Source organism: Colossoma macropomum, unplaced genomic scaffold, assembly GCF_904425465.1.
Source record: "Colossoma macropomum unplaced genomic scaffold, Colossoma_macropomum, whole genome shotgun sequence".
NCBI lineage: Eukaryota > Metazoa > Chordata > Actinopteri > Characiformes > Serrasalmidae > Colossoma > Colossoma macropomum.
In genome coordinates, this window is record NW_023494810.1 from 30,727,107 (window position 1) to 30,741,826 (window position 14,720).

General features: G+C 40.9%; 1 protein-coding gene across 2 annotated transcripts in view; it reads left to right on the forward strand.

Annotated features, from left to right (window-relative positions):
* The window catches only part of sema3fb (sema domain, immunoglobulin domain (Ig), short basic domain, secreted, (semaphorin) 3Fb), a 101,087-nt gene that overhangs the window by 64,975 nt on the left and 21,392 nt on the right, over window positions 1-14,720 (forward strand). Inside the window, exons 3-7 of one of the 2 annotated variants that reach the window (XM_036559443.1) lie at window positions 3,596-3,756; window positions 4,071-4,133; window positions 5,440-5,559; window positions 7,250-7,339; window positions 13,193-13,286. In XM_036559443.1, the coding sequence (XP_036415336.1) occupies window positions 3,596-3,756; window positions 4,071-4,133; window positions 5,440-5,559; window positions 7,250-7,339; window positions 13,193-13,286 (528 nt within the window). The remainder of the gene's footprint in view (window positions 1-3,595; window positions 3,757-4,070; window positions 4,134-5,439; window positions 5,560-7,249; window positions 7,340-13,192; window positions 13,287-14,720) is intronic. The other variant, XM_036559444.1, reaches the window with a different exon arrangement.

Consider the following 14,720-nt stretch of genomic DNA (forward strand, 5'->3'; position numbering starts at 1 on the left):
CTCTCTCTCACTCTCTCTCTTCTTTCTTTTCTCTTTCTCCCTCTCCTTCCTTCCCTGTGCCTCTCTCTTTTTCATTTTCCTCTCTTCTTTCTTCTCTCTCTCCCTCTCTCTCCCTGAGGCCGCTCTGGCAGTCGTGCAGTGTCTTGCTCTGTGCTGTTTGGCAGCGTTAGCTCTGTTAATGCACTCGGCCCTGAAACTGGAGGAAAGCGCTGATTTGGCTGCCGGTTTCCTGCTCGGCTGTTTCTGCCTGTTTGTTTTTGTAACAAAAAAGACAACTTCCATTTTTTTCCATGTTTTTTTTTCTCTCATTTCTTTCTCCCAATAATTCTCTTCACGTGAGAAGAACAGAGATGTGGTTTTGAGCTCTGGTAGGCGATCTGGCCTGGAATCTTTTCAAAGTGAAAGAGGGGTTGGGTAACGTTTCCTGCTCCGCACTCACACTGTACTTCAGAGTGAGGTTATCTTATCAGTGCGGCTGTAGGAGAACCTCTTTCCTCCGCCTTTAACACTTTACACTGTTTCTCTACAAGAGCGATAATGAGAGCGAAGGCCTGATGTTGAGCTTCTCTCCTGAGAGGTGTTTGTTTTGGAGATCGGAGTGCTGTCAGATCCATTTATCTACAGTAGGAACAGTCTGCAGGCAAACTGGTAGTGAGGTGGGATACAATGGTTCACTGCTTTATTGGATGAATCTATTTGGTTGAGTGATTTTGCAAGTAGTTAGATGAATCCAATAGATCCAGTGATCTAGTGCTTTGTCAGATGGATCCAGTGCATCCAGTGATCCAATGAATCGTTGGACAAATCCATTCAATCCAATGATTCAGTGCATTGGTGGATGGATCCAGTGGATCCAATGATCCAATGCATTGCTGGACGAATCCATTAAACCCAGTGATCCAGTGCATTGTTTGATGGATCCAGTGCATCCAACAATCCAATGCATTGTTGGACGAATTCATTAAATCCAGTGACCCAGCGCATTGATTGATGGGTCCAGTGCATCCAATGGTCCAATGCATTGGACGAATCCATTGGTTCCAGTGATTCAGTGCATTATTGGATTAATCCAGTTGATCTACCAATTTAGTTAGATTAATCAAGTAAATTTTCAGTTGGATGGATCTGATACATTTAGTGAATCAATGCTTTGTCAAACAGATCCAGTGGATTCAATGCTTCAAAGCATTGTTTTATGGATCATTTGGCTCTAGTTAACCATGATTCTTTAGTAGATACAGTAGATCACATGCTTCATTTAAAATAGACATCTAAATTATTTTGTTGGATAGATTCAATAGATATGGTGATTCAATTGGATGTATCCAATGGATCCAGCAATCCAGCACATTGTCGGATGGATCCATTGATTCAGTTGCATGGATTAAATGAATCCAATGCATTGTTACATGGATCCAGTGGAGGAAGTAGTCCAGAATGTTGTTGGGCCAATCCAGTGGGTCCAAAAATCCAGGGCATTGTTGAATGAATTCAGTGGATCCAATTGGTCCAAAACATTTTTGGATAGATCCAGTAGATTCAGTGGCTCGGATGAATCCATTGGAATCCATTTGAGGAAATGAGTTAATGTAAAGATCCCAAAGATCCAGTACATTGCAGTTTGAATGTAGTGGATCAAAAGATTCAGTGTATTATTGGGTGAATCCAGTGATTCAATTGCATGGATCCAATGGATCTAGTAATACAATGCATTGCTGTGTTGGGCCCATCCAGTGGGTCAAAATATCCAGTGCATTATTGAATTAATTTGGTGGATCCACTGGGCCCAATGCATTGTTAGATAGATCCAGTAGATTGCATTGCTATCAATTCAGCTTAGTAGCTAAACCACCTCAGAGCTGCTTCTGTAGTGTTTACATAGAAAACACACACACACACACACACACAAACACACACACACACACACACACACACACACACACAAACAGTCCACTACTGGCCACGCCCAGTCATCACCAACCATGAGATAAAGATTATAAATAAAGTCGGCTCTGGTGACCTGCGGCCCAAAAAGGTGAATCCGTATTTATCACAGTTCGTCACTCAGAGGCCCTAAATATACACCAGTGCTGTCAATACACACTGATTAACACCGTTACTGCTGTATTTCTACAGTTTGTAGGTCAGAGTTTGATTGACAGCTGTTGGGGGGGAGTTTTTCAGTTAGATTATTTGTGTTTCTCTCTCCTCTCTCTCTCTCTCTCTCTCTCTCTCTCTCTCTCTCTCTCTCTCTCTCTCTCTCTCTCGTCCATCATCATCCCCTCAGTTTCTGCTTGTTTTAGGAGCGGCTCTTGCTGACCACCTGCTCAGCCTGAATGTCCTCTAGCGCGTGTGTGTGTGTAAATATCTGTAACTCGTTATGTTTCTTGTTCAAATCTAAACTGATCATACATGCTGTTGCATAATTAGCCCTCGATTCCTTATGTATTTCGATCACTTCCTGTAACTGATATCAATAACAACATTTCTGTGATTTCAAAACAAGTTTGTTGTTTTGAGGTGCAATAATGCACTATTTTTATATTTCATGGTTTCGTGTTTAAAGTGTGTCTTTTGCGGATTGCTCCTCCTCCTCCTCTTCCTCCTCCTCCTCCTCCTCCACTGGTGTGTATATTTAGCTGTTTGTTGAATCATGAAAACACTTTGTGCTTTTCTTCTCTAATTTTGAACAAAACTGAAACGCTGTGACATGTTTGTGGACACAGTGCTGTAAATAGAACAGAGTAAATACACAGGTACTGTTTTGTTTTAGTGAAAGTGTGTGTGAGTCACATCATCACACTTCCTGACGAGTCGTCCTAGATGGGGGAGCCCAAACTTTTTTACAGGGCCAAAGTTTTTTTACAGGGCCAAAAAGACAAAACCATACCAAAACAAAGAAGATATTGAAGTTTTTTAAAAATATATTTCATTAAAGTAGCCACACTGTCTCTTAAATAATTAAAATACAATTTGAAAGAGAAAAATAAGACTTTAATATTTTATATGTAACTCTGAAGTTTGGCTGAAGTTTGCTAATATCACTATGAAATATGGTCTTAAACCGTTATGTTGACTTGATAAAGCAGTGCTGTGTTATTCCAGGTGGTTGCTAAGGTGTTGCTGCATTATCTCAGGTTGTTGCTGGGCTGATGCTGTGGAATCAAAGATGGTTGCTAAGGTTCTACTAGACTGGTGCTTTTGTATACCAGGTGGTTGCTAAGATATTGGTAGTCCATTTCTTTGTTATCCCAGGTGGTTGCTAAAGTGTAAACGAGTTGTCCCAGGTTGTTGCTAGGCTATTGCTATTGTGTCCTGGGTGGTTGCTAAGGTATTGGCAGAACTTCCAGAAGGACTACCGTGCCTCTTTTCCTTGCAAAATTGGTCTCATTGTAAATCAGAGCGTGATTGGTTGATTTTTCTGTAACTTGCTTATTATTTTGCTAGTTAATCTAACAAGTAAGGCCTTCAGTTCAGCTCCTGAAGTCCTAACCAATTGCAGTTACCAAAGTGGGCACATCATGGCAGTTGAAATGTTTGTTTACAGGCAGATCCAGATTGACAGTTTCTCTTTTTCTCTCTCTTCTCTCTGTAGAGTTGAGGTCCACAGGCACGGCTCATCATTTCTCCTTCCTGCTCAACACATCTGATTACCGGATCCTGCGCATGGACGAGGATCATGACCGCATGTACGTGGGCAGCAAGGACTACATCCTGTCCCTCGACCTGCACGACATCAACCACGAGCCGCTCATCGTAAGAACGACAAATTCCCATAACACTACAGACCATTTAAAGTGGAACGTCACTGGTTTACACAATAAACTTTTTTTTTTTTTGATTTTTCTACAAACTAAGGCTTTGAGGATAAAGGAGCTATAACACATTTATAACTTGCTTATAAGTCACATATACATTTATGAGTTATTAGGTAGTTTATAGTGGATTTATTAGCAAGTTATGAATGTGAATGAGATTAAGTTTAGATTGAGATTTAGTTTAAGATTATTGTAATGACAGTCTCTCTCTCTCTCTCTCTCTCTCTCTCTCTCTCTCTCTCTCTCTCTCAGATCCACTGGCCAGTTTCTCTGCAGAGGAAGACCGAGTGTGTTTTAAGTGGAAAAGACACCAATGTAAGTGTTTCTGGCTTCTGCTTTGTCCTCCAACACTATCAAAATGTAGGTGCACTGTTGCAGTAATGAACTCTCAGCAGTGCCGTTGATTTACAGGAACTCACACTGTAATTCACAAGCACAGAGTGTTACTGTCATCCAGAAATACAGGTTATTACTGTTTTTTTGTTTAACCCTTGTGTGGTGTTGATGTTGATGTTACTCAGTGGTCTGGTGGACCCACCACATTATTGTTTTATTAAATCAATACAGCCATAATAATTTATGTAAAAATACCAGATGTTTAAAATATGACAGGTGTCCAGCGTAGGGTTCTCCTTTAGCAGCTGTAGCCAGTCAGCAGCCTGTTCATGGTGTCCACCCTCACACACACACACACACACACACACACACACACACACACACACACACTAACAGCAGACCATGTAGGAGGAGAACAGAGTGAAGGACACAGCACCTCCACACTTTTACTCCCCGCAGGTTCACCCAACACCACATGTGTAATATAAATGTGTGGGGGGTGAACAGAGTGAAGACACTGAAAGTGGGTTATTTTATATGTTCTTCACAGAAAATTAGCAACGGCCAAAAATCTGAGGTTGAAATAATAATAAATCGCATCATTTTTTTTGGTAAAAACTGAAAATGGGTCCCACAGACCTGAGCACCACACAGGGGTTAAGGAGGTTAAATGTACTGTTTTGACAGTATCGTTTATATACAGCACCGTTGCGCCATACTGCAGTTCCTGTTTTCAGAGTAATACTGTAATTACATCATACAGCGGTCTACTGTAAACCTTACGTCTTGTTTAATTGTTCATAAGATTGATGGAGAATGTGTTGCATATGGTTCTATATAGAACCTTTTTAAAATGGGTTCTATATAGCATCAGAAGGGTTCTGCTATTGTTACAAGCTTGACATCGTAATTATAGAGAATTATTGAGAATTTTGCCATTTTGGATTTTGGAGATGGTCATTTGCGCCATATATATATATATATATATACTTGAATAGCATAATAAAGAAAAAAAAATGTGACGTGTTAAGCTAAAATATGAGACGCGCCGCTCAGGACTATTATTAACTATTAGTTATTAATATTAAAGAAAACAGTAAAGATAAGCTGCACAACTGTAGATTTCTCTACAAACTCAGAAGCGTCCAAAGGGCCCATATCAGGTTAAATCAAAGTTTCCTTGTTCTGTATAATAAATAAAGTAGTTTGATTATGATCATGATGTTCATCTCTCCTCTCTCTCTCTCTTTGTTTGTGTCTCTCTCTCTCTGTTCGTGTCTCTCAGGGCGAGTGCGGTAATTTTATCCGTCTGATCGAGCCGTGGAACAGAACTCACCTGTATGTGTGTGGAACCGGAGCGTATAACCCGGTCTGCACCTACATCAACAGAGGACGCAAGCCCATGGTACCGTACTCACACCTGAACACGCAACATACACAGTCCTCCTCTGTCTACTCCTCTCTCTCTCTACCTGCCTCTGTCTCTCTCTCTCCCCCTTTCTCTCTCTGTCATCTTCTCTCTCACTTTCTCATCTCCTCTGTTCTCTCTCAGTAGTGAAGACTGAGTGAGTGGTCTAGTTTGTAGAGGGCATGGGTCTGTGGGTCAGGCTGTGCTGGCCAGTCTGTGCTGGTCAGGCTGTGCGGGTCAGTCTCCGGCACTGTGATGTCATATTTGCGCACTGGTGTCTGCGGATCTGCATGTTTGGCTTCTCCTTCAGTTAAAGCAGCCGGTGCGTTCCCGTCTCCATATTGAAAGACCATATGTGGTCAGGCAGACGTATTGACTCAGGCTGTTGGCTCTGGACGCTCGCTCAGGTCCAGATGTGTGGACTAACGCTGGGTCACACTCAGACTGTCCCACTGCAGGAAGCTATCATAACACTGCTGCTGTTCCTACCATCTGCTCAAACACACGACACCAGACGGCCCACCGTCCACCACACACACACCACACACACGCACACGCACTCTCTCCAGACGGCCCTCACACACACTCAGCCTTTCTCTGTTTTATTGCTGAAACCACATAATCAGGTTCAAAGCTAATCACGTTCTTTACCAGGTGGGTGTGGGCGGGGCCTTTTCCCACAGGTGGATGGGGGCGGAGTCTTTGCAGGGGTGTTTGGTATTTGTGGTCCCGCTCAGATTTTGTGTCAAGTGAGCAAAATTACTCTTATTTTGTTGTTTATTTGACTTGCATTACTTCATTATTTATAACCATATCACTGCTGTCGTAAAAAACCTCCTATCTCCATTTTTGTCGTTTTTCAGTTTGTGACATAATTTGAAAAAGCCTGTTGCTCTTTACATTGTGTGTAAATTTCGTGATGAATAGATCAAAAGAAACAGCCCAAAATTATGTGTAAAAAAGTCTGGCTCCATTGACTTACATTAAAAGTAAAGTATGGTTTTTCCTTCTCCTGTAAAGTTACCATTTTGGAGATACAAGATTTTGATCCGACAGTAGCGATTTAATTAATTACATAGTTAAAGACAAACTTCACCTAAATAAAAAATGTAACCATCTCTTCATCTGTTGTAAACATGCCTAGTCCTCTTCTAGCAGTGCTGCACTAGTCTCTAGAATGAGATTTGCTGCTTTAAAGGCTAGAAAAGCCCCTCCTGATGATGTATCTTGAAGGTAGAAGTGAATTTTGCAAGACTATAACTGGGCAGTTCCTCAACTGAAGCTTTCATTTGACACAGAGAAAAGTAAAACTGAATGTAAAATGACACAGTAGTCCCTATTAAAATCATGTAAATCATGTACGCTTTGAGTGTTGATTTAAACATTCATGAACGTGTTATGAAGCGTTTATGTAAGATGTTATGAATGTGTTATATAAAGATTGATTCAGCTGACATTTTTCTGTTAGTTTCAATGAAAAAAACTGACAAAATGTCACAAAGTTCAATAGATCGTTTGTTCTTTCTGCAAAACATCACATCAATAAATTCAAATCATAAAATGTCTCCTTTTCTACTTACAAACAATGAAAGGTGGAGTGGATTGAAAGTTTCTCCGCTTGTTTTAATGACGTCAACCAAGGTTAATAATGTTAATGTAGGAACCGTCTGGGTTTGCTCTGTTTTAGACACTGTTGCACCTGCAGACGCCCCTGGCCAGAGGGAGGGCGAGCCGGGCGGCCGAGCTCGAGACTGTGACTGATGAGACAGGACTACAGGTGGGGCGAGGGGCGTGGCCTAATGCCCCAACTTCTGGGTTCAGGGTTTCCCCTCTCGTCTTAGCGCGCTGAGGGGTTCAGCATGCTGCCTCATGCCCGTCTGTCTGTCGTTTCTCATCTCACCAAAGGGCGGAGAGCGTTCGAGCTGACACTGCTGCATGCGTCTTGCATGTCCTCCATTTCTGTGCTAATGCTAATATCTAGGCTAGCATATACTGAGCGCTTTCTATCAGCTGTTGTAATTAAATGACTGTGTTAGGTGAGCGAGCAGGGCGACTTGACGTTTTAATGCTTCTGATAAAATTGAATGCAAAGTCTTCATTTCTACTTTTACTGCATGCACTGACTTTCTGGCTTCACTCTGTTTCTACGTGTTTTACAACTGAGTTTTTTTTGTTGTTGTTGCCTCTTTGTTCTAATCAAGTTCAGTGATAATATATGGTTCCTGCTAATTCTCCATTTTGTGTGGCTACAGTGCATGACTGTGATCATCTAGCATGACAGCTAATTCTCCCTCATTCATAGCTAAAAGGGAGTATTAGCTAATTCATAACTGGAAGTACTAGCTAAGTCATTGTCAAGGATGTACTAGCTAATTCATAGTTATAGGAATGTTTGCTAATTCAAAGCGAAGGGAACTGACTCAGAACTAGGGGAGAGTTAGCTAATTAATAACTGAGGACGTATTGGCTTACTCATAGCTAACATTTCATTTATACCTAAAGGGAACATTAGCTTATTTATAACTAAAGGAGAATTACTGAAATTCATAACTTGGCTAAGAATTGGCTAATTCAGAACTAAGAACGTATTGGTTGATTCATAGCTAAGGGAGCATTAGCTAATTCATAGCTAAGAGAGTATTACTGAACTCACACCTCAGGAGGAATTGGCTTATTCATAACTAAGTTATGAAAGTATTTATTGATTCCAAGCTTTATAACAAAGACTGTGTTAATTCATACCCAAGTAGCAAAATTTGCCTGGCCTGCTTGTGGGCCGCATCCTTTTGGGTTTGTTCTGGCTCCACTGGGTCCTCGGCCCAAATCTGGTCCACACACTGTAAAGTGAGTAGAGCTAACAAATGTGGCCCAAATCTGGCCCGACTACATTGTTGGCCCACAATATTCACACCAGAATTGGGCGACAAATATCGGGAAAACCGTACGCAGCTGTATGGTATCTGGCCCTATTCTGGCCTGCAAGCATAACATTTACCCAGTAATCACCCACCACCATGTGGGAAAGCCAGAATCGGCCCAAAGCTGTCTGCTATCTGGGTAGCTAAGAGAGTAGCTAATTCAAAGCTAAGGGAACATTAACTAATTCATAGCTAAAGGAGTATTAGTCAATTTGTAACAAAGGCTGTGTTAATTCATAGCTAAGGGAGTATTAGCTCATTCATAGCTAAGGGAACGTTAGCTATTAAGGGAGTATTAGCTAATTTATAACTGAGAATGTGTTAGCTAATTCATAGTAAAGGGTGTTTTCATAGCTAAGGGAGTTTCAGTGAATTTCTAGGAGGAAGTAAAGCTAAATCGTAAGAGTGTATTAGCTGAGTTTATCCCTTCTAGAAAAAAAACAGCACAGACCAGCATATGTTGTGTTTTGGATGCTGTTATGCTGGTCAACCAGCCTGACCATACTGAGTGACCAGACAAAACAGCACCAGACCAGCAAACCAGGATAGACCAGCTTACATCTGCAGAAAATCCATTATTTTTCCCCAGCAGGGATAAAACATGCTAACATCGGTCTCTCCTTGTACCGACGACGTCATGTCTTTGAGCAATCTTGCTAAAAAAGGTCTTAATGCTGTTAGGATTGATCCACATCAGCCAGCTTCACCACTGCCACAGGAATTTCCAAGCTAAGCTAAAGCCTCAATGTGGACTCATACTCTGTTCTTCCAGGACAAACACGAGGTGTCTGGGCAGTGGAGTGGGTTAGCGGTTATAGCTCCAGTGCTTCTGCTGTTCACATCACAGAAGGAAACATTTAGCCTGTTTCCAACATCAGCTCTCTGTAATCACACAGCTAGCATGGCTAGCAACATGCTGCAGCTTTTAACAGCCCTGTGCAGGTGGGTCTGCCCTGTCCCAGTGGGGACCCTCCAGTCAAACGTACTGTGTGACTGTCTCTCACAGCCGGACTCTCAATCTGGAAGCTTTTGGCTTTGAGCTGCAAACCTCATGTGGTCCAATCAGGACAGTTTCATGCTAGATAAATACACAAATCCTGCTGTTCTCCCAAAAGTCTCACTCCAGTTCCGCACTGGAGCAAAGGTGATGCGTTGAATTTACTTGATTCGAATATGTGCATCACTTCCACATGAATTAAACACATTACGTCAACACAGGTTAGCATTACGGTTTACTAACACTCTGAAAAGTGGCCAAAAGGGTTCTTTGGAGCCAAAGAAGAGCCACTTTTGGTTCTTCTAAAGAAGTTCTTCTAAAAAGTGCTGTAGCAAAATGTTAACATTGCTAATGCGAGGGTTTACAGGTGTCTTGCAGACTTTTGACATCTTGGAGATAAAGGCTGTTGTGCTACATAACATTGATTTAACCATGTCATAACTGTGTCATAAACATGTCATATGCTATCCTGAGTTGCCATGACAGATTTTGTTCAGTAATATAACTGTCATGTTACCATTATTGTTACTGGTCATGACAGATGACATAATGTTCGATGTGATGGCCAATTTTTGGTGTGGAGTTTGGCATCATAACATTAAACAATATGACATCGATCGTCACAATTAATCATTATTATTATAAAACTAGAAATAATCTGTTATAGCAACTCGTGAAACCATATATAATCTGCCATGACATGTTTATGGCATGATTATGTCAATGTTATGCAGTAAAGTAAAAGTAAAGTGCTAAAGTGTTATTATTAGAAATTAATGTGATAAAAAAAAGTCTGTTTAACAAAACCTCATAAATGTTTCAGGAGAAGAAAAAACATTATTAACTGTTATAATTTCTATTGATCCATTCATAAATAACATGTTCACAGAATGTAAATAGCAGCTGGCATTTTGAATGGCTGTCAAATAAAGACAACAACAAAACATGAATTTTTGATATGACAGTGACGAAGTCAATGAAGAAGTAAAGTTTTCACCAATATGTTGAGGAACATATGCAGCTAACTTTAAAAATCAGGCTGCTGTAAACAATATTGAATTAGCTTATGAATCTCAGTGTTAGCCCCTCTATGAGGCCCCATAGCTACATGGCAGATTTCGTGTTCCTGTCCTGAGGCACATCAGGGATCTGCCAGCACTGTGAGCCGCGTTTGCATAACTGAATTTAATCAAAGCTAAGAGGGAGCCTGTGCTATCTGGACGTTTTGGCAGGAGTCTCGGTCTCCAGTGTTGATGGATGGCATCAGCGATGTCTCTCTCTCTCTCTCTCTCTCTCTCTCTCTCTCTCTCTCTCTCTCTCTGTGGGGCGTGAGCGGTGACTGTATTCTGGTTCATTGTGAGGCTTCGGGGCATGTCAGTACGAGCTGGTGGCAAACCCCAGACCATGCATCCAAATAGCTGTCAAACAGACGCCTGGAGCATGCTGGGATTGGACAGCGTCAGTCACTGCGCTAACACCTTCGCTGCAGTGGATTATTCGGCTGCCAATTGGGCGCTGCTGCCACCGCTGTTGGAAACTTTCACGAATGTTTAGGTTCAAAATGTTTGGAAGAGCAAAACTTTTCTTTACACGATTAACAAGGGCTGGACTGAAATGTGACCAGAAGTCTTACCACCATATGTTTATTTCCATATAAAATCAATAGCAGTAATTATTATTATTATGAAAAAAAAACAAAAGGCTTACGCTGGTGTAGTATTTTGGAAAAATCGTGAGTGGGGATCCTGCAGGACCCTCACAAAAGGAGCTTGTCAACTAAAAATACATGTCTGTAACTTTTAAGTCATTTTTATTGAATACAGTCTTCATGCTTCTTGTATTTAAACTCTGAGAGTATTGTAGTAATACGTTTTGGTTGGAAAGAAAAGGATTAGAACCTTGAAACTTTCAACAGGAAATTGTCCAAACTATTTGGTATATAGGTAGATACAGCAAAGTGAGCTCTCCCAGATAGTTAATAATCTGATAACTGCAGGAAATCAGATTTTGTCAGTAATCCGATCAACGCATTTATATGCACTTCAGTAATCGGATAGTGGGGAAACTCTGCGTCTACATGAGTTAGACAATAATCAGATTTCTGCTTTGCAACCAGCCAGTAAACTCACAGAAGAAGACGAGACGTAAACGTAATGTTAAACTCAAACTAGATGCTGAGGCTTTTTCTTAAAAACATCGCTCCACTTTACCTGAACATATGAACATACATCATCTAGAAGATGAAGAATATTTAAATCCTTCATTTCGTCGAGGATGTAGTCGGTTTCAGCGTCGCTCCAAAAGTGTTCTGTCTCGCATCAGTGCTGCTTACATATTTCCGGTACCGCCGTCTGTTCCGCACATGCACTGACTGAGAAATCTGAAAGAAATCAGAGTAAGAGTTTACATGCACTCAGAAATCTGATTACAGAGCTAAAATCCAGCTATTTTTATCGGATTTCTTAATCAGATTTATAGATCGTAGTTTGGTGTCTACATGACCATTTAAATAATCAGATAACTGCAGAAATCCGATAATGATCGGATTATTGAGTACATGCAAACACACTCATTGGTTAGGCCTTCAGGAGCTGGACTGACGGCCTTACACGGTAGATTAACTACCAGCATAATTAGGAAATGACAGAGGAATCAACCAATCACACTCTGATTTACAACGGAACAAATTTTGTGATAAAAAAAATTACACTCTCGGAATTCTGGAAGTTCTAAGTACATCACTCACTGTGAATATAAGTCATAGTCTAACCAGGTTTCAGTTGGTTGTTAGGAATGGAAAACAGTGGCGACAAGGACCTTTACTGAAAGAGTCACTGTAAAACTGCTACATAGGGCAAAATATAAAACATAGCTTTGAATAAAATGTGTGGAATGGCTTTCACAAGCTTCAAATATCCATGCTTAATCCAAAATGACCAAAAAGTTTTTATGCACAACCTTTAGTTTAGTGCTAACATACTATTAGAAACCTCTTAGGTGTGCTAGTAGAAATTAGAATTTAAAGTGTGTTTTTTTCCTTGTTTTTTAACATTTATTGCCTGAACTGAGCCTTTGCTGCTTATACAATATCAGGGCACAAGCCATAGTCACTTTATTGAAAACCCAAATGTGCATGGATGATATTGAGGCTGAAGCTAAAGCCTAGCAGGCCAAACATGTCTAATTCAATTGAGAAACTTTAATGTAGTGCTAACATACTATTAGAAACCGCATATGTGTGCTAGTAGAAATTGGCATTTAAAATGTTTGTTTTCTCATTTTTTAACTGAGTTTTGACATTTTTTGCCTTAACTGAGCCTTTGCTGCTTATACAGTATCATTGCATCACTTTATTGACAATATCTCAAATGTGCATGGATTAAATTTGTGGATGAAGCTAAAGCCTAGCAGGCCGAACACATCTGATTCAGTTGAGAGTCACCCTAAAAAAGTGCAAATGGAGAAAAAATGCAAAATGGATGGTATACGTACCGGTATAAGTCCTATTTTTACAGCTAGAAACACCATCATGGCTGTATGCATGTCTTCCTCTGTGTTTACTTGTCCTGTCTCACTCCCTGTGATGCCTTATAGGTGCTGAACCACTTGCATGGACTACAGTGGCTGTCTTTCCAACACTAACACGATTCTAATATGCTAATGTTTACACTGTACTGGTTGGACTGATTCATATTTGCCACAAATCTCATTGTAGGAGTACGTCTTCCACTTGGAGCCTGGCAGAGAGGATTCTGGGAAAGGAAAGTGCCCATATGACCCAAAGCTGAACAGCGTCTCTGCTCTGATTAGTAAGTACACCAGAGCACACTGTCTTCCATGTCCTAAGTGAAAGAGCCCTCTCCCTCACTGCAGTGTCTGTGGTTTCTCTGGAGGATACGATTTCTCCCCCTGGACAGCATTTTCTTCCACAAACATGATGCTAAAAAGGGTCACCCACGTCCCCACGGAGCTCATTTAAATGCCCCTTTTGGCCGAGTCTCGCTTTGTTCGAATGTTTTATTACTGATCCGTGGCCTGGGAAGGCCGAGCGGTCTCTGTTTGCGCTTCATTTTTTCCCGGCAGATTTTGAACGGCTGTTTTTCTCATGAGGTTCAACGGCCTTTCGCCAACATGAAGTTGGAGATGGCAAGAAAGGAAGACATAGAACCATTACTGGTCGCATATTTTATCGGTGTAATATCCATTCCGAGATGTCTCTGGGATTCCTGATGGGAAGTGCAGATGCTGGAGGAGCTCAACATTAAAAACAGAGAAGTCAACGAAGCAGATCAAGTCTTTATGAGTCCTTTAAGTATGTGCTCCAGAGTTATAGGCTCGTTAGCTGAGTTATGACCATAATCGGCAGAATACAGAATATTCCGGGGATTTTTTCAGACGTAATTGAATAGCGATGAATCACAGCTACCACAGGTGTGCAGAACTCTAGTCTTGAAGCACAGTTAGGTGTTTTACCTCTGCTAACAAACTCTTCAGCTAATCATTCAATTTACACGTTCAGTTTTGTTCCAGAGGTACAACCTGGCCTTCAAAAAGGCAGCTAGCTTTGTAATTTTTCGTATTTTATCGATATTTTCATCCATAAACTACCCAAAAGTCATACTTTGCAATGACCGAGACAATCATAATCATAAGTGACCAAGAAACAAAGGTACTGTGAGTCAGAAGAGTAATCTAGTCTAAAAACTGGATAGATTATAAAACTTTTAGCTTAAACAACCTGGAAAAGCAGGCTAGCTTGTCAACAATCTATCATAAATAATAACTTGTGACTGAGAGAAAACAATATTAAGTTGTGCTGTTACTCCACAAGCCAGGACTTTAGCATCACTGTTTCATTCAGTGTAATTTGAAATGCTAGACCCAGAAGAGTTAGCTTTAATTAGACATGCTGAAGCTAATTCGGTTAGCGAGTCGACAGTGAATGCTAGCGCATTAGCAACCCGATTTAGCTAGATCTCTGTACACTGAGACAGTTACAGAGCGAAAGCGCAGGCTAAACAAGGTGTAAACATCGTGTTGGAAGCTCCTACGTTTGCACTTTCAGCCAGTCAAACCTCTCTCCACAAAGCGAGGTAGCTTAGCAAAGTCCCAACAATTTGAAGTTAACAAGAATTCGCTTTTCTTCTTCTGAATTAGCCAATAAGTTCCCTTTTTCGCACCGACTGCTGCGAAAAAAAATTGCCAATAATGAAAGCGAGCAACTGTGGTAAGCTAACTGAACT